Here is a 20,000-nt window from a genome sequence, read left to right as displayed (position 1 = left end):
ACATATGTCTCAAGTTTTGAAGAAATATGCATTTGGCATGCTGACTGCAGGAATGTCCACCAGAGCTGTTGCCAGAGATTTAAATGTTCCTTCTCTAACATAAGCCACCTCCAACATCGTTTTAGAGTATTTAGCATTACGTCCAACCGGCCTCACAACTGCAGACCACGTATATGGCATGTGTGGGCGAGCGGTTTGCCGATGTCAACGTTGTGAACAGAGTGCCCCATGGTGGTCGGTGGGGTTATGGTATTGTCAGGAATAAGCTACGGAAAATGGAAAAAATTGCATTTTATCGAGGGCCATTTGAATGCCGAGATCCTGAGGCCCAATGTCGTACCATTCATCCGCCTCCATCACCTCATGTTTCTGCATGATAATGCACGGCCCCATGTCTCAAGGATCTGTACACAATTCCTGGAAACTGAAAATGTCACAGTTCTTTCATGGCATGCATACTCACCAGACATGTCACCTATTGAGCATGTTTGGGATGCAACTTCGCACAGCCATTGAAGAGGAGTAGGGAAACATTCCACTTGCCACAATCAAAAGCCTGATCAACTCTATGAGAAGGAGATGTGTTGTGCTGCATGAGGCAAATGGTGGTCACACCAGATACTGACTGGTTTTCTGATCCACGCCCCTACCTTTAAGGTATCTGTGACAAACAACTGCATACAGTATCTGTATTCCCAGTCATGTGAAATTCATAGATTTGGGCCTAATGAATTTATTTCAATTGACTGATTTCTTTATATGAACTGTAAAACTCAGTAAAATCTTTGAAATGTTTTGCCCAACGGTGAAGTCACAATTTTTCCAACATGGTAGAGTACCAGCTTAGAGGTATCTCATACATACACTACTTGGTCTGGTCTAGGGATGCCCCCGATAGTATCTGGAGAACTGAGGGGGAACTTCAGAGTTTTAAAATGTAAGCACATAAACAGGTGGCCTTAATGGAACAAATCAAAGCACATTATTTATATTTTTTGGTAGTGATTATTTGTTCAACTTTTTTCTCATAGCCTCTGTTCCTCTACTCAGAGCTCTAAAATCACTTCAAAGTGTAATGAATGGTTGGTCTTTAGAAACCTCTAGATCATTCTTCCCTGTATCGTCTTTCTGACATTTTATCACTCAGAGGGATCTCTCCTGTCTGTCTGCAAGAACCAGATACCAGCTATTCTGCAATTGCATGATATAGCACAGCTACACACACACACACACACACACACAAACACACACACACGCACGCACGCACGCACGCATACATGTTCATTCACACATACATGTGCACGTTCATTCACAGACGTGATCATACAAACACACACGTACACACACATACACAAGAGAAAAAGGAAGAGTGAGGAAAGACAGAGAGAGAGCGACAAAGAGAGAGACAGGAAAGATAGATAGAGGGAGCAAGAGAAAGAGGGAAAGGGAACACAGTTAGGGAGCTGGTGTAGAAACTAGCACAACAGAGTTAGATTCATATTCCACCTCTCGCTTCAGAGAGAGTGCAACAGAGATCGAGAGAGAGGAGCACTACCAATGTCCAACTGTGTGTCTGTGTGCTTGTGGTGTTTGTGTGCTATGTGTGTGCACATGTCCATGTACGTGTGTGTGTGTGTGTGTGTGTGTGTGTGTGTGTGTGTGTGTGTGTGTGTGTGTGTGTGTGTGTGTGTGTGTGTGTGTGTGTGTGTGTGTGTGTTTGGGCACTGGGTGTGCGATTACATGAAACTGACACCTAGAGATAGCAAGGCAACACAAACAAGCAGCGGGACCTGGCAGGACCATGGGTTTTGGGGTTGTTATAGGAGAGAGCGGAACAGGGAGGCTGGAGTGTATGAAAGCATAACAAGCAGAAGAGGATTGGACTGACAGTGCAAGTGTGCATGTGTACTGTGTTGTAGGGTGTTACTCAGTGGTGGTACAGAGCTTCTGCAGGATTTGATAACCACTTTGTGGGACGTACTCAGCTCACTCGAGAAATGGGATGAGGGGGTCTAGAGGGTAGAGAGAGAGAGAGAGAGAGAGAGAGAGAGAGAGAGATGAGGTGAGGTGAAAAGGAGGTGTAGGAGAGAGAGAGAGAGAGAGAGAGAGAGAGAGAGAGAGAAAGAGAAAGAGAGGTAGAGAGAGAGAGAGAGATGAGAGGGAGGTCTGGGAAGCCCTGTCATCCTAACCTTAAAAATCCAGGGTGATGCCTAAACTTAAGCTTAAACACTTTGAATAACTTAGAAATGTGATGTTTGAGAAACATGAATGAACATCTGACGTGAGGCTGTGAGAGCTGGTAGGCTAGGACACTTGTTTTTATTATTTTCTGTTTTAACTCATCCCTACCCTTAACCCTTAACCTTAGCCAGTCGAAACTAATGACTAAACGTATTATTATTATTTCTTTTAACCCTTTTTCTCCCCAATTTTGTAATTTCCAATTGTCCTATCACTGAAACTGCCCTATGTACTCGGGAGAGGCGTCCTCCGAAACACGACCCTGCCAAGCCGCACTGCTTCTTGACACAATGTGTCGGAGGAAAGTCCAGCTGGCGACCTAAGTCAGCTTCCAGGCGCCTGGACCGCCACAAGGAGTCGCAAGAGCGTGGTGGGATAAGGAAATCCCGGCCGGCCAAAACCTCACCTAACCCGGACGACACTGGGCCAATTGTACGCCGCCTTATGGGTCTCCCGATCACAGCTGGCTGTGACACAGCCTGTGATCAAACCAGCTTCTATAGTGACGCTTCAAGCACTGTGATGCAGTGCCTTAGACCGCTGTCCCACTCGAGAGGCCCAATGCCTAAACTTAACCGTCAAGTTTTTCCTGTTTTAACCCTAACCCTGTCCCAACCCTTAACCCTTGTCTTAGCCAGTCGGAATTAATCCCTAAACTTAACCGTCAAGTTTTTCCTGTTTTAACCCTAACCCTGTCCCAACCCTTAACCCTTGTCTTAGCCAGTCGGAATTAATCCCTAAACTTAACCTTCAAGTTTTTCCTGTTTTAACCCTAACCCCAACCTTAACATTTAACTTAACCAGTCAAAATTTGATGTTTATCCCCCCCAAACGTTGGATACTGAAGTGAGACAGTGACATCTTGTTGGTCACTGAGTGTGTGATGACTGGCCTGCTGTCTACTGTCAGATTGAATAACACTGATCCTAAACAGAGTGCGCAGTATCACACACACACACGAACCCATGCATACACACATGCACCCGCACAAACACGCACGCACACACACACATGTAAACACACATGCATACACACGCACACACACACATAGACACACACTCATAGACACACATATTTGCACACACAGTCACACACTCCCATGTATCAGAGGGGCTTTTATGAATAAACTATGCACAGGTCACAATCTCACGGCTCATTTGGGCCGTTTAACTTACGAGCAGAGACACTTCTGACATAAAACGCTGCTGTGGCGGGGATGAAATACACACACACACACATGAAATACAGCATGTGATTTATGTCAGTGAGGCTAACATCTGGTTAAATGCACCATGCTCACAGACAGAGAAGAGTTTAAACATCGCCCCGCAGGCCGACCCCTGGGACCACTAAAATACAGCACGCTTCTCGCATCTGTAGGAATCCTATACCCACAGTGTGTGTGTGTGTAGGTGTGTGTCCTCTACAGAACAGAAATAATATTCTCCAAAGGCATGGCCAGTGTTCCGTGTACAGAGCGTTGGATCAGATGTTCCCTTTTAACATCAGCCCAGCAGTATGACTAGTGGGCATTGTGCTATTGGTGACCTGAAAGTGTTAGACTGGTCCCAGATCAGTCCTGCCAACTCCTATGGTCACTGGTCATACAGCAACGTTAGGACCTATACAACACAAATAGATCTGAGAACTGGCTATGACAGTGCTGACTCTCTGTCAATGTTTAGAACATACACTGACCACTTTAATGAAATGATTAGAGGCTAGTGTATTTACATGACCCCTGTCCAGTTTGTACTGCCATGTGCAGATACTTATGCATGCAAACATGTACTCATAGAACTAAATAAAGAGAGAGAGGGAGGAGAGGGAAAGTAAGAGGGAGTGAGAGAGAGCCCATTCATTATCAGGCCAGCCCGTTCACCTCCAAAGGTCAAAAGTCAAAGGTTGGAGGTTATCACCTGGTCCTAACTAGCCGTCTGGCCTGATAATGAGAGAGGTCAGAGTTCAACATGCCTCACTGCACTGGGTCGCATCGAGGTGAACTCTTTAGTCACACAGAAACCCTCAGTGTGTGTGTGTGTGTGTGCGTGCCCTTGTCTTATTGTCAGCAACACACAATTAAAGCCTTGACCCCCTCTGTGTAGCAGGCCTCACTGTGTTAATGCATGGGAACCTTCATGGTGGAATGACAGTTTCTCTCTCTCTCTCTCTCTCTCTCTCTCTCTCTCTCTCTCTCTCACTCACACACACACACACACACACACACACACACACACACACACACACACACAAACAGCTTCTCTCTCTCCCTCTCTGCTCTGCCTGTTTTGAACGATTCACTTGGAGGCTGTTGCATCTTATTCATCCCATAGAGTAATATATTGTCATTTCTCTGGGGTTGTGGTGTGTTGGCTGGCTGCCCAGTTGTCTCAGTGCCAGGGTTTGTGTCAGGAGAATACATTCCTTCTATACAGCACAACCAACGCTCTGTCCTGTTTATTCATTAACAGGGGAAATCAATTAGACTGGGCTGGCTGCAGTCAGTGAATAGGTCCCAAATGGCACCCTAATCGCTATATAGTGTGCTACTTTTGACCAGGACCCATACTATATTGTCGTGTGATGTAAGTGAATTGAATAAGTTGCTTTTAATTAGATATTCCCATAGCAATCGTGAATTTAAAGAAATTTGACTTGTGATTTTTTCCCTTGTCCAAATACACTCTGTTATTATGCATTTAAATTAACAATCAGGTAATATACAGTGCATTTGGGAAAGTATTCAGACCCCTTGACTTTTTCCACATTTTGTTAAATTACAGCCTTATTATAAAATGAATTAAATAAATGTTTTCTCTCCTAAATCTACACACCCTATAATGACAAAGCTAAACAGGTTTTTAGACATTCTTATTTTTACATAAGTATTCAGACTCTTTGCTATGAGATATGAAATTGATCTCAGGTACATCCTGTTTCCATTGATCAACCTTGAGAGGTTTCTACAACTTGATTGGAGTCCACCGGTGGTACATTAAATTGATTGGACATGATTTGGAAAGGTCCCACAGTTGACAGTGCATGTCAGAGCAAAAACCAAGCCATGAGTTGGAAGAAATTGTACGTAGAGCTCCTAGACTGGATTGTGTCGAGGCACACATCTGGGTAAGAGTACCAAAAAATGTCTGCAGCATTGAAGGTCCCAAAGAACACAGGGGCCTCTATCATTCTTAAATGGAAGAAGTGTGTAACCACCAAGACTCTTCCTAGAGCTGTCTGTCTGGCCAAACTGAGCAATTGTGGGGAGAAGGGCCTTGGTCAGGGAGGTGACCAAGAACTCGAGCTCTAGAGTTCCTCTGTGGAGATGGAAGAACCTTCCAGAAGGACAACTGTCTTTGCAGCATTCCACCAATCAGGCTTTTATGGTAGAGTGGCCAGACGGAAGCCACTCCTCAGTAAAAGGCACATGACAGCCTGCTTGGAGTTTGCCAAAAGGCACCAAAGACTCTCAGACCATGAGAAACATGATTCTCTGGTGTGATGAAATCAAGATTGAACTATTTGGCCTGAATGCCAAGCGTCACATCTAGAGGACACCTGGCACCATCCCCACGGTGGTGGCAGCATCATGCTGTGGGGATGTTTTTCAGCTCGCAAATCCGTCGGAGGTACCACAAATAAAACCGTCACTCTCTCATGGGAATTCCACTAACGGTCCATATGTAGACAAACATAGCTGTTGCTCATGTCGGTATCTGTGCTGATGGCAAAAGCCATGACAGGGAGACATAGTGGAGTGATAACGCACGTGCAAGCAGTTGCTCCCGACGCCACTTGGGTACACTGCAGCATCCGCTGAGAGGCTCTTGCTACCAAGGGAATGCCTGACAGCTTGAAAGACGATTTGGACACTACAGTGAAACTGGTTAACTTTGTTATAGCAAGGCCCCTGAACTCTCATGTATTTTCTGCACTATGCAATGATATGGACAGCACCATGTAACGCTTTTACAACATACAGAAGTGCGCTAGTTATCAAGGGACAAAGAATTGACACGTTTTTTTTAAAAATTGAGAGACAAGCTTAATGTTTTCTTTACTGACCATTATTTTCACTTGTCTGACCGCTTGCCTGATGACGAGTTTCTCACACGACTGGCCTATCAAGCTTACAGACAATGTCAAATGTGATATAGTCGAAGCACCTGAGTGAGTTGAGTGCACAATTACGCAGGTACTTCCCCAAAACAAATGACACAAACAACTGGATTCGTTATCCCTTTCATGCCCTGCCTCCAGTCCACTTGCCGATATCTGAACAAGTGAGCATCATCGAAATTGCAACAAGCGGTTCTGTTAAAATTGTATTTAATCAGAAGCCACTGCCAGATTTCAAGATTGGGCTGAGCTCAGAGTATCCTGCCTTGGCAAATCACGCTGTTAAGACACTGATGCCCTTTGCAACCACATACCTATGTGAGAGTAGATTCTCGGCCCTCACTAAACACAGGCACAGACTGTATGTGGAAAATAATTTAAGACTGAGACTCTCCAATACAACCCAACATTGCTGAGTTATGTGCATCCTTCAAGCACACCCTTCTCATTAACCTGTGGTGAGTTATTCACAATGTTTGATGAACAAATAAGGTTTTATATGTAAGAAGGTTAAATAAAGAGCAAAATTATTGGTTATTATTGTATTATTATTTGTGTCCTCGTCCAATAAGAACTCTTTGTGACTTCTGACGAGCCGGGTTGTGACAGAAACTCACACTCATTCTTATATTTAATAAATGTATCGTACAGTGTGTGTGTGGCAGGCTTACAATGATGACAAAAACAACATTTGAGAGTGTGCTGACCCTGGGTCTAGAGGGGGCACGCAGCTGGAGGTTGAATGTTGAAGGGGTACGGGACTATAAAAAGTTTGGGAACCACTGGTGTAGATGAAGCAGAGAAGACAGGTTAAATAATGATTTTTAAGCTTTGACACAATTGAGACATGGATTGTGTGTGTGCCATGGGCAAGTCAAAATATTTAAGTGCCTTTGAACGGGGTATGGTAGTAGGTGCCAAGCGTACCGGTTTGAGTGTGTCAAGAACTCCAACGCTGCTGGGTTTTTCATGCTCAACAGTTTCCTGTGTGCATCAAGAATGGTCCAACACCCAAAGGAAATCCAGCCAACTTGACACAACTGTGGGAAGCATTGGAGTCAACTTGGGCCAGCATCCCTGCTTTCGACATCTTATAAAGTCTATGTCTGACGAATTGAGGGTGTTCTGAGGGCAAAAGTGGGTGCAACTCAATATTAGGTAGGTGTTCCTAATGTTCTGTACACTCTGTGTATGTTACAGTGGTAAACATACTATTATTGGCAACCACCCTTACCCCTGCTGTCTCCCCTCTTGCTCTATTTCTCTCTTCCCTAAACGTTTGTGTGTGGATCAATTAACTAATTTCGGTCTCTATAGGAAATGGCATAAGACAACTGCATAGACATTCTTAATAAAACCATGTGATTTAACACACCCATGTGCACACACACACACACACACACACACACACACACAGTTAGTTAAACTGAGACGAGAGGCCTAATTTGAGTAATTTGAGTAATTTGCTTTGCTTTTCAGACTACACGTGTGTTTCATGTTTGGGACATACTGTATGACTGGTTCTCTGCTTCTGCACACAAAATCACTGTTCATTAAACTTAGCTGTTACTGTAGCCATTTACCTTTTACACACAGACACACAGACACACACGCACACAAACATGAACACAGACACAGATGCACGCACGCACACACACAATCTAAGCCCCAACACACACACACAGTAATGAGAAAAACACACATACGAACACACATGCCACGTCTCAACACCAAAATATACAACTTCTCAAATTAAAACATTTTCTCCAGAGTAATTGCAGTGAAAACATCACTCAAGATCCTGCGCTATATATTCCCTCTTCGGCAAATAACTTCTGACAGGCTGCTTCTAAACAAGTGCTTCAGTCTAGACTAGGGCATAAAACAGCACAGGCTGATCTATATATAGTGAAGTCAGAAAGTATTCAGAACCCTTGACTTTTCCCACATTTTATTACGTTACACCTTATTCTAAAATTTATTAAATTGTTTTATTCCCTCGTCAATCTACACAAAATAATACCATATAATGACAAAGCAAAAACAGGTTACATAAGTATTCAGACTCAGAACTTTGTTGAAGCACCTTTGCCAGCGATTACAGCCTTGAGTCTTCTTGGGTATGACTCTACAAGCATGGCATACCTGTATTTGGGGAGTTTCACCCATTCTTCTCTGCAGATCCTCTCACGCTCTTTTAGGTTAGATGGGGAGCGTCGATGCACACCTATTTTCAGCTTTCTCCAGAGAGGTTTGATCGGGTTCAAGTCCGGGCTCTGGCTGGGCCACTCAAGGACATCCGAAGCCACTCCTGTGTTGTCTTGGCTGTGTGCTTAGGATTGTTGTCCCGTTGGAAGGTGAACCTTCGCCCCCAGTCTGAGGTCCTGAGCACCCTGGAGCAGGTTATCATCAAGGAGCTCTCTGTACTTTGCTCTGTTCATCTTTCCCTCGATCCTGACTAGTCTCCCAGTCCCTGCCTCTGAAAAACATCCCCACAGCATGATACTGCCACCACCATGCTTCACATGGTGATGGTGCCAGGTTTCCTCCAGACGTGACGCTTGGCATTCAGGCCAAAGAGTTCAATCTTGGTTTCATCAGATCTTTAGGTGCCTTTTGCCAAACTTCAATCGGGCTGTTATGTACCTTTTACTGAGGAGTAGCCTCCGTCTGGCCAATTAACCACAAAGGCCTGATTTGTGGAGTGCTGCAGAGATGGTTGTCCTTCTGGAAGGTTCTCTCATCTTCACAGAGGAACTCTGGAACTCTGTCAGAGTGACCATCGGGTTCTTGGTCACTTCCCTGACCAAGGCCCTTCTCTCTCGGTTGCTCAGTTTGGCCGGGCGGCCAACTCTAGGAAGAGTCTTGGTGTTTCCAAACATCTTCCATTTAAGAATGATGGAAACAACTGTGTTCTTGGAGACATTCAATGCTGCAGAAATGTTTTTGTCCAATTCCCCAGATCTGTGCCTCGACACAATCCTGTCTCGGAGCTCTACAGACAATTACTTCAACCTCATGGCTTGGTTTTTGCACTGACATACATTGTCAACTGTGGGACCTTATATAGACAGGTGTGTGTCTTTCCAAATCATGTCCTATTAATTGAAATTACCACTGGTGGACTCCACTCAAGGTGTAGAAACATCTCAAGGATGATCAATGGCAACAAGATGCATCTGAGCTCAATTTCAAATCTCATAGCAAAGGGTCTGAATACTTATGTAAATAAGGTATTTCTGTTTTTTTTGTTTTAATTAATTAGCAAACAATTCTAAAAACCTGTTTTCATCATTTTGGGGTGTTGTTATTATAATGATCCATTTTAGAATAAGGCTGTAACGTAACAAAGTGTGGATAAAGTAAAGGGGGCAGAATACTTTCCGAATGCACTGTATGAACAAGCTGATTCTCTGCTCTACTGTAGCCTTCTTCTCTCCTTTAGTCCACTCTACTCTACTGTACTCTGGCTGTTGTATATAAGCAACTGCCTACACTAGCTGAAATTAATACATGCATTTTCAGTAATAATTCATTATATCGTAGCGATCTTAACCCAACACAGAGCTTTGTCGTGAAGAGGTTTGAATGTCTTGGTGTGAAATCCAAGGTGTTGGGCTGAAAGTCGGAAGGTCCAAGGTTCAAGTTCAGGTTGGGACTGCCCTCTGCCTTTGCCACAATATCAATCATTCTCATCTCTCTCTCTCTATTTCTTCCCAGCATCTAAAGCCTGCCCTCCATGTGACAACGAACTGAAAGCTGACACCATTATGGAACATTACTGTGCCAGTGACTTTGGTAAGTACTACACACACACACACACACACACACACACACACACACACACGCACACGCACACGCACACGCACACGCACACACACATGCAAACATAGGCAAACACACACACACACACAGAAGTGTGACGTGTGATGTGTGTAGTTGGGTCATTCCACCAATTCAGTGCCTTTTGAGAAAAAAAGTTTGATTTCACCTAATTTTTACATTCTGACTACATGTTAAACTTCATAAAAAACACGTTTTCCCATCTCAAAATAACATAGTAAGTGCCAAATAAAGTAACAGGGTTGGCTGTAACAGGGTTGACAATTTCATCTTAATTCAGCCATAAATCCCCTTGTGACATGGGGAATGGAAGCTTGTTGTGTGCAAAACGTGTCAGATTGCCAAAAATAGTAGAACCAGCTTTTACATTATGATTTATTTCACTATTAGATGTTTCATGTTTCTTTTGAAAAAATATATTAAAAAAAGAATAGTTTCATCATATTATAACAAGAGTTCAGTAACAGGGTTGACCTTAAATGAGCGACAGACGTAAATTATTCACTAATCACATGAAATAAATCATGATCTTCAGAACATTTAAAACATCTGATTTATTGAATTCTCCATGTTGTCTTTAACAAAGGGCAATTTGTTTAATATAACAGGCCTTGAAATTCTATATTGGTGCATAATCTTTTCATTTTAAAGGGACGCAAAAGTGGAACGACCCAGTTAACAGGAATGGCTAATGACAGTTTTATATGTGTTTTGATGTTATCACAATTATTCTACAATGTAGAAAACAGTAAAAAAATAAGGAAAAACCCTTGAATGAGTAGGTGTGTGCAAACCTTTGACTGGTACTGTACGTGTAATCAGATCCTCCCCAACGCTGATTACAAATAGGAAAGATACAATAATACAAATAGAAAATCTAGTCAGCAGGTTGTGTTCGAGTTCAGTTTAAGTGCATTTTGAAACAATTTAATGTAAATTGTTAAACAATTTAATCTACTCAATTTGATCCATTTCATATTTTAAATGGTACATTTCAGGCAATGTCCTGATAGTAACGTCCATACAACATAGAGGTCAATGCATGGCTGCAGGAAGATGTTTTGGTTTGGGGGTACTGTTGACCAAAATACAAATACACTACCATTCAAAAGTTTGGTATCACTTAGAAATGTCCTTGTTTCCCATGAAAATATATATAAAATTAGTTGCAAAATGAATTGGAAATATAGTCAAAGAATCCTCCATTTGCAGCAATTACAGCCTTGCAGACCTTTTGACATTCTAGTTGTCAATTTGTTGAGGTAATCTGAAGAAATTTCACCCCATGCTTCCTAAAACACCTTCCACAAATTGGATTGGCTTGATGTAAAGCTGCTCCCACAACAGCTCAATAGGGTTGAGATCCGATGACTGTCCTGGCCACTCCATTATAGACAGAATACCAGCTGACTGCTTCTTCCCTAAATAGATCTGGCATAGTTTGGAGCTGTGCTTTGGCTCATTGTCCCGTTGGAGGAGGAAATTGGCTCCACAGGGTATGTCATGGCGTTGAAAAATAGAGTGATAGCCTTCCTTCTTTAAGATCCCTTTTACCCTGTACACCAAGCACCCTCAGACCATCACATTGCCTCCACCATGCTTGACAGATGGCGTCAAGCACTCCTCCAGCATCTTTTAAATTTTTCTGCGTATCACGAATGTCCTTCTTTGTGATTCGAACAACTCAAACTTAGATTCATTTGTCCATAACACTTTTTTCCAATCTTCCTCTGTCCAGTGTCTGTGTTCTGTTGCCCATCTTAATCTTTTATTTTTATAGGCCAGTCTGAGATATGGCTTTTTCATTGCAACTATGCCTAGAAGGCCAGCATCCTCTTCACTCTCTTCACTGTTGACATTGAGACTGGTGTTATGCGGGTACTATTTAATGAAGCTGCCAGTTGAGGACTTGTGAGGCGTCTGTTTCTCAAAGTAGACCCTCTAATATACTTGTCCTCTTGTTCAGTTGTGCACTGGGGCCTCCCATTCCTCTTTCTATTCTGGTTAGAGCCAGTTTGCGCTGTACTGTGAAGGGAGTAGTACACAGCATTGTAGGAGATCTTCAGTTTCTTGACAATTTCTCGCATGGATTAGCCTTAATTTCACAGAACAATAAAAGACTGACGAGTTTCACACACGTTCTTCACACGCTGTGTAGAACTATTCACTGAATGATTATGATAATCATGGACATTGCCCAAGCTGTCCAGATCTCTAGTGGCAATCAATCATTGTTCAAAACAAGCAACTAAAGCAAAGATATTCTACGTCTTTCAGGTTTTTGTACATGAGATCACAGAGTACACTATAACCTCTTTTATGTATCACCCCAAAATGTAAGATATTACCCAAAATATTATTGCTGTCCATTACTCACAAGTTCATATAATACCAGCCATACCTTTAATTAATGAGAAGGTACTTCTGGTTGAAGCATGGCGGAACAGTGTCATTAATAAAATTCCAAGAGAAACACAAAAGAGTGAATGTGTCCCAAATAGAACCCTATTCCCTACATAGTGCATAAAGCCTTATAAACCCAAGTCAAAACCAGAGCACTGTACGCGCATTGCGCTAGCCATATTTCGCAGGTCACTACTTTTTAAAAAGGCAGAAATGCCTTCTGGAATGTAAACTAATATTTTGCAATCTGTATGGCACAGTTGTCAACATCCTGGTCCTCAAATGAAACTGGTATACTTTCCTGTTTATGCTATTTTTATTCCTCTGCCAGTTTTGATCCTTTATATTGGGCAGACAGACCAGTTCCCCACCTCCTCTCGCTGCCAGTTGCCTCCTCCATTTTTGGGGTAATGCTGTAATCAATTGGTTGTACTCTTGGATTGAGCAGACCTTCCCATATAATTCTGATAATTCCATGAAGGACATAACTCTACCATTCAAATTTACAATATAATAAAAAATAAAACAAATACAGGTATTTTATCAACCAGCACATTTGAATTCAGCCATAATATTTGTTCTATCTTTTCAGGGGGATGAAGTTGAAATTGTAGCCAGCTCTGCAATGCTTGTTTGAAAAAGAGAGATTTTCAATTAATCGAAAATGAAACATGGCCATCTGCACAAAGGCAAAAAGGCCATTCTTAAACAATGGATGAGCTTTTCTTAGTAATCTACCTGAGAACCATTTAGGGTTTAGTGCTTTTATATTTAATAATCTCAACCAACCCAATTCATATTCTGTCACGGGTCCGACCGAGGGGGGCTTCCCTTCCCGGTCGGGTGGCGCTCGGCGGTCGTCGTCACCGGCCTATTAGCTGCCACTGATTGTCTTTCCTCCCCCTCCTTGTATGTTTATTGGTAGCACCTGTTTGTGATGATTAGTTGGGCTTCTTTAGACAGGACGGGATTAATTATTGTAACCTTCGGCTCTGTAGTAGAGGAACGTGTGTGTTCCTGGTCGTGAATTTTCAGTTGTACATTTTTCATTCCCTGTGTTTGGGGCCGTTATTATTGTGAGCACCCTGTGGTGCATTGGTGCATTAAAGAGCACAGCATTGCACTCTCTGTCTCCTGCGTCTGACTCCACACCCACGACACCCGGAGCATTACATATTCATTATATAGACAGGCACATTTTATTTGGTCTGGTTTAGCGTCCCAGATAAAGCAAAATAAACTGAACTATGACTAAGGAGTTAATCAGGGCAATTTTTCCATAAATAGACAGTTATTTATCTCTCCATGGTTGCAGGATCTTGTCTATTTTTACAAGTTTTCTATTGAAATTCATTGTGGAGAGGTTATTTAAATATTTTGTGATATGAATACCAAGTATGTCTACTTCACCATCAGCCCATTGTATAGGTAAACTGCAGGGTAATGTAAAAGTTGTATTTTTTCAAGAATCAATTTGTAAAATTGTACACTTATCATAATGAGGTTTTATTCCAGAGAGCACAGACAAGTTATCTAGATCTTCAATGACACATTGCAGATGGACACCTTTGTTTTTAAGCCTTGGATTTCTAATCCTCTAAGTTGTTATTGATTCCGATTTCAATAGCTAGCATTTTGATGGCCATAACGATATGGTGACAGCGGACCCCCTGTTTAACTCCTCTTGACAATTCAAAACTCTCTGAGAAGTAGTCGTTATTTACTATTTTACACCTGGGGTTGCTATACGTTATTTTTATCCATTTTATAAGAGAATTACCAAAATTGAGAAATATCCAGGCATTTATAAATAAAATCCAGTCTTACTTTATAAAATGCCTATTCAAAATCCGCTAAAAATACCAGGCTTGGCTTCTTAGATGTTTCATGATGTTCTATTATTTCTAGTAGTGTTGTATATTATCTCCAATATATTGTCCACGTAAAAAACCTGTCTGATCAGGATGAACAATACCTGGTAAAAACCCTTTTACTTCTGAATGCTATGCATTTCGCGAGGATTTTTGCATCACAACATTGAAGTGTAAGGGGCCTCCAGTTTTTTAGATAGACTGGGTCTTTATATTTGCATTCTGGGTCTTATTTAAATAATAATCAGACCTTCCTGTTGAGTACCTGACAGACTACCATTTCTATAGGAGTAGTTAAAACAATCTAACAATCGAGCTTTTAGTATATCAAAAAAGGCTTGATAGACCTCTACCAGTATGCCATCAAGCCCTGGGGTTTTTCCAGACTGAAAGCATTTAATAGCCTCAAAAAGTTATTGCCCTGTAATTTGTCCTTCACACGGATCTTTCTGTACATTTAATAATTTTCAATTTTTTATATTATTTGGAAAGAATTCCTTTCCGTAATCTTCATTCAGTGGAAGAGGATGAGACGGAAAAGAGAACATCTGCCTAAAATAGTTATCTTCCTCTTTTAAAATATCATTCGGAGAATCATAGATGACTCCGTCTTCAGTAACGAGTTTCTGCAAATTATTTTTGTTAGTGTTCCTGTATTGGAGATTCAGGAAGAATTTTGTGCATTTTTCTCCATATTCCATCCAGTTTGCTTTATTTTTGTAATATATTTCATTAGATCGTTCTTGAATAAGTTCTCAAGTTCTTTTTGTTTTTCCTCTAACTTATTTTGTCTCTGTAACATTGTTTTTATTGCTATCTACCTGTACTATTAGTTCATGTATTTCCCTTGTTAGTCTTGTCTCTTTAGCCAGAAACTGCTTTTTATTATTGATGAATATTGAATTGAATGACCCTGAAGGTACATTTAAAGGTCTCCCAAACAATAAGGGGATTTGATGAACCTATATTATACTGGAAAAATTCAGTTATAAATAATTTTGTCTTAGTTAAAAATAAGTTGCCCTCCAGTAAACTTTGATAAAATTTCCAATATCCCCGTCCACGTGGAAAATCTATAAGAGTTATGTGAATGCCAATTAGATGATGATCCGATCACATTCTGTCCCCTATTATAACTTTTTTCACCTTTGATGGAAGAGAGAAAGAAACAAGAAAGTAGTCAGGGCGACTAGCTTGATTAAGTCTCCTCCATGTACGTATATCTCACTAGGTCGGGGTTTTTTAGTCTCCAAATATCCACTATTTCTAATGTGTCCATTATTTGTGATTTCCTTAAGGGCACGGTGATGATAGTTTGTAGAGTGATTACCTTTACGGTCCATTGAGGAACTTAAAACTGTGTTATAATGATATAATGAACTGTAAGTTCAGTAAATTGGAAAAATAGTTTTAGACGAAGTATGGATTTGGACCATATAGATTAATGAGCCAGATCTATTTTGATATTTGAGTTTCCTGTGAACAGTATATGTTATATTACTTTTCTTTAAGCCATGTAAAGACTGATCTTCTTTTTTATAATCTGCTGAACCGTTACAATTATAAATGGCTATACTTATTTCACCCCTTACTGTCATGTCCTGACCTTAGAGATACGTTATTCTCTATTTTGGGTTAGGTTGGGGTGTGACTAGGGTGGGCATTCCAGTTTCTTTATTTCTAGGTTGGCCTGGTATGGTTCCCAATCAAAGGCAGCTGTCTATCGTTGTATCTGATTGGGGATCATACTTAGGCAGCCTTTTCCCACCTGTTGGTGGTGGGATCTTGTTTTGTGTATAGTTGCTGGTTAGCACTACATAGCTTCACGTTCGTTTCTTTCTTCTTTCTTGTTTTTTGCCGGTTCACGTTAATTAAAGATGATGAACCCAAACCAGGCTGCATTTTGGTCCGATTCTTACAACAACGATCGTGATACTTACCATAACTAGATACTTTTCTCAGTCTAAATTGACCATAATTAATGCTCGTAAAGTTACCTCCATCAGAGGTATTATGACAGTCAAAACTAGAGCTTTCAAATGTCTGATATTTAGAATTCAAGAAATGGGTTCTAGCAATATTTGTTTTATTCCCTTGTCTGTTTGCCTGTGAGCCAATCCCACAGATGTTAGAAAATTGAGACAAGATACTATGTGTGTAGTAAATCTGAGTAGGTTGATGTGTATGATATTGGATGTGATTTTGTGAGAGTGTGTACGACGTCTGTATAAGTGTAAGATTATAATGTGTGATTTCCAAATAAATAATAACACCGCCAATTTGCATCGTTGAGTGTCTATTTGTGTAACATGTAGTGCGTATAGTTTTAATATTCATGATGATAATTGTAATCCTTACGTATCACCGTCATAGTTACATCATAATTACCTTGAGTATCATTGAAAAACACATTCCAGCATTTCCATAGCAATTGACATTTCACATGGAAGAGACCTTGCATTACTCTAGAGACAGCTTCACTATAGAACTAATGTTATTATTCCCTAATACCCTTATTCTGATATCTTCCCCTTGCTTGTTGTAAACATACAGTATATAAACTTGTAGACAAATACATAAAAAAAGAGACAAACAATAGACACATTAAAATATAAAACCGTTCTCGACAATAGAGAGGGAGAGAAGAGAAGAGAAAAGAGAGAGAGAGTGAGAGAAGACAGCGAGATCAGGTGTGTATGTGTACTGTATGTATAAATCAGCATGTGTAAGCGAGCATGTAATTGAGTACGTGTGTGTTCATATCCACTTCATGATGTTCAGATATTTTTACAGTTCCCATACTTTCTTTTTTTCATAACCTGAAGTCCTTGTAGAATTTAGTACAGCCATGGTGTTATGGAGCTGTCTCAGAATAGCTGTCCATCTATAAAGAGTTTGTCCACAATGATAAAGGCACACTTACCCTTCTCCCATTGTTGCCTTTGTACCGGATACAGTCTCTTATGACATTTGTTTATCTCCCTTGGAAGTTGGTCATTGAGACTAAACATTTGGTCCCTTTATGTTCCCTTCCCCTGCTTTTGATCAGCTCCTTTTGTTGGTAGTGCTCAAATGCGATGATCGGACGGGGATCCTTGGTCTTGTCGCTCTGCGCTCCAAGTCTGTGTACTCGGTGGAAAGCCACCTTGTTTACAGTCTCTAGAGGAAGTTTCAAGACGGATTACATGAATTCTGTGATCGCGAACTCTGGATTATTGGATGCGTCCTCAGGAATCCCAGAAAAAAATGATTTTCACGCATGCTTTGACTTTGTATGTCTAGTAGCGACTCCTTCATCACCCTGTTTTCCCTGAGTAGACAAGTTGAAATCGTGGATTTTTACCTTGGCTGTGAATGCCTTGTTTTCTCCATGGAGCGTGAGAATTTCACTCTGGCTGAACTCCAAACTCCCCCTCAGCCCTGCTACCACCTCACACAACCTTTTCAGTGTCACATGGATTCCAGCCAGAGCACTAGCCTCTACTTCAACGGTAAGTAAATTGTCCATGTCTGAAGACACTGTTTTTTTTTTTTTGTCAGGTTGAAGTTTTTTGTGAGGTTGTCTTTCCATGATGGAGTATGTTGTTTTTCCATAGCATAAATCTGTTGGTACTCATCGATTACCCTCAGGATCTCCTTAGTATGCCGGTTGGCTCTTTACTGCAATCAGTTGTTCTATGAAAAGATAACCATGAGTCTTTCCCATGACAATGACAGGTGTCCACAGTACAGCCAGCTAGCACTCGCAGAATCCACGCAAAAAGAAAATGGACCAGAAATTTGCAGTCCCAGCTGTAAAGGCTATCCACGTTGTGAAATCCGTAGCAACAAAACTTTAGTTCTGATTAAAATCGATTTTAAGAAAAAAATAATTATATTAACCGAGTGTAGACAGTACAGTGTTCTATTGTGCACTCTGATGACGTATCTGATGATGAAAAAAGCATTGCCAGCAGCACAGTTGTAGTCACCAACCCTTAATGAGATGGGTGGGGCTAAAGCTTAAGAGGGTGTGAACAATGCAGAATGGGTGTAGACAAAGAAGAGCTCTCCAGTGGGTACCAAAACATTCAAAGGCATTTTTCTCAAAAGTGAGGTTACAAGATTATCAACTTGTAAACACAATTTCAAATTTTGCTACATAAGACCGAATCAAGGCGTCAGTCACATATAGGGAATAGGATGCAATTTGGGACACATCCAATGTCTTCATTCTCTTTCACATTTAGAGTAGCAGCCAAAGTCCCATTCTTTGTCATCTAGCATGAGGTCACAGAAAGACACACACACACACACACACTTGTCATCTAACATGAGGTCAGAAACTAATCTAGATATATTTATTTGTCTGTTTAATTGTGAGATTGAATAAATGGTCAATTGTGGAGTCCAGGGGGAATGAAGGAGAATAACAGGGGAATATAGCTTGAAAAAGCATGACGCAATAACTCTCTTATTAGAATGTAATATGATTGCGTATGATGGCCATTTGAAGAGACACAGAAACACACATGCAGATGCACACACACACCAGGTGCGGTCGGTGCTGTTTAAGATGAGGGCGGACAATATATTTTTTTATGAGCATGGCCTTATTTCTATTACAGCATATTGGATTACTGTCATTCACATCCCATTCACCCAGCTCAATGTAACATCCAAAGGTTTAGGCTACTACATGACACAAACATTTTCCCTATAAGCATCATGAGGTTTCCCAGATATAACTACAACCTAACCTGTGAATGAAAGTTTACAACGTAAGTGCACAGGTCAAGAGAAATTTGAGTAATCAAGGTGACAGACATTGACACATTCAATACCGCCTTGCACAATCTTGCCTGCATCTAGCTGATCTAGAGTGTAATCATTAGTCCAACATTTGCAAACCAGACTAATTCAGGTATGTTTATTCCAGTTTCATTCCGTTTGCTTCAGTTTAAGAAATGTTTCTCAACAGAATCGGCGGAATGAATACACCCCTGATCACACACAAACACAATTCACTTTCATAGCAGCCAACATGAACACACTGATTGTTGTATAATTCCTACTCACATCTACGTGTTTTCCTCCTCTCACCTCTTTCCTTTGCTTGTGGACTTCACTGCCACATGCGTCGAATACAACAGGCACCTTACAGTGCAATGCTTACTTACAAGCCTTTAATAACCAACAATACAGTTTTAAGAGAAATATGTGTTAATTAAGTTTTAAAAAATAGATAAGTAAAAAATAAGAAATAAAAGTAGAGCAGCAGTAAAATAACAATAGCGAGGCGATATACAGGAGGCACCAGTACAGAGTCAATGTGCAGGGGCACCGGTTAGTCAAGGTAATTGAGGTAACATGTACATGTAGGTAGAGTTGAAGCGACTATGCATAGTTAATAAACAGAAAATAGAAGCAGTGTAAAAGAGGGGGGGGGGCAATGCAATAGTCTGGGTAGCCATTTGATTAGATGTTCAGGAGTCTTATGGCTTGTGGGTAGAAGCTGTTGAGAAGCATTTTGGACCGAGACTT

At 41.1% G+C, this 20,000-nt stretch overlaps 1 protein-coding gene across 1 annotated transcript in view; it reads left to right on the top strand.

Moving 5' to 3' along the window:
- LOC115113067 (secreted frizzled-related protein 5) overlaps nucleotides 1–20,000 on the top strand; it is a 33,498-nt gene that overhangs the window by 6,022 nt on the left and 7,476 nt on the right. The window contains exon 2 of the mRNA XM_029640290.2: nucleotides 10,081–10,158. Within this exon, the coding sequence (XP_029496150.1) occupies nucleotides 10,081–10,158 (78 nt within the window). The remainder of the gene's footprint in view (nucleotides 1–10,080; nucleotides 10,159–20,000) is intronic.

Source organism: Oncorhynchus nerka, linkage group LG28, assembly GCF_034236695.1.
Source record: "Oncorhynchus nerka isolate Pitt River linkage group LG28, Oner_Uvic_2.0, whole genome shotgun sequence".
Classification (NCBI taxonomy): Eukaryota; Metazoa; Chordata; class Actinopteri; order Salmoniformes; family Salmonidae; genus Oncorhynchus; species Oncorhynchus nerka.
This window is presented reverse-complemented; position numbering and strand designations above follow the sequence as displayed.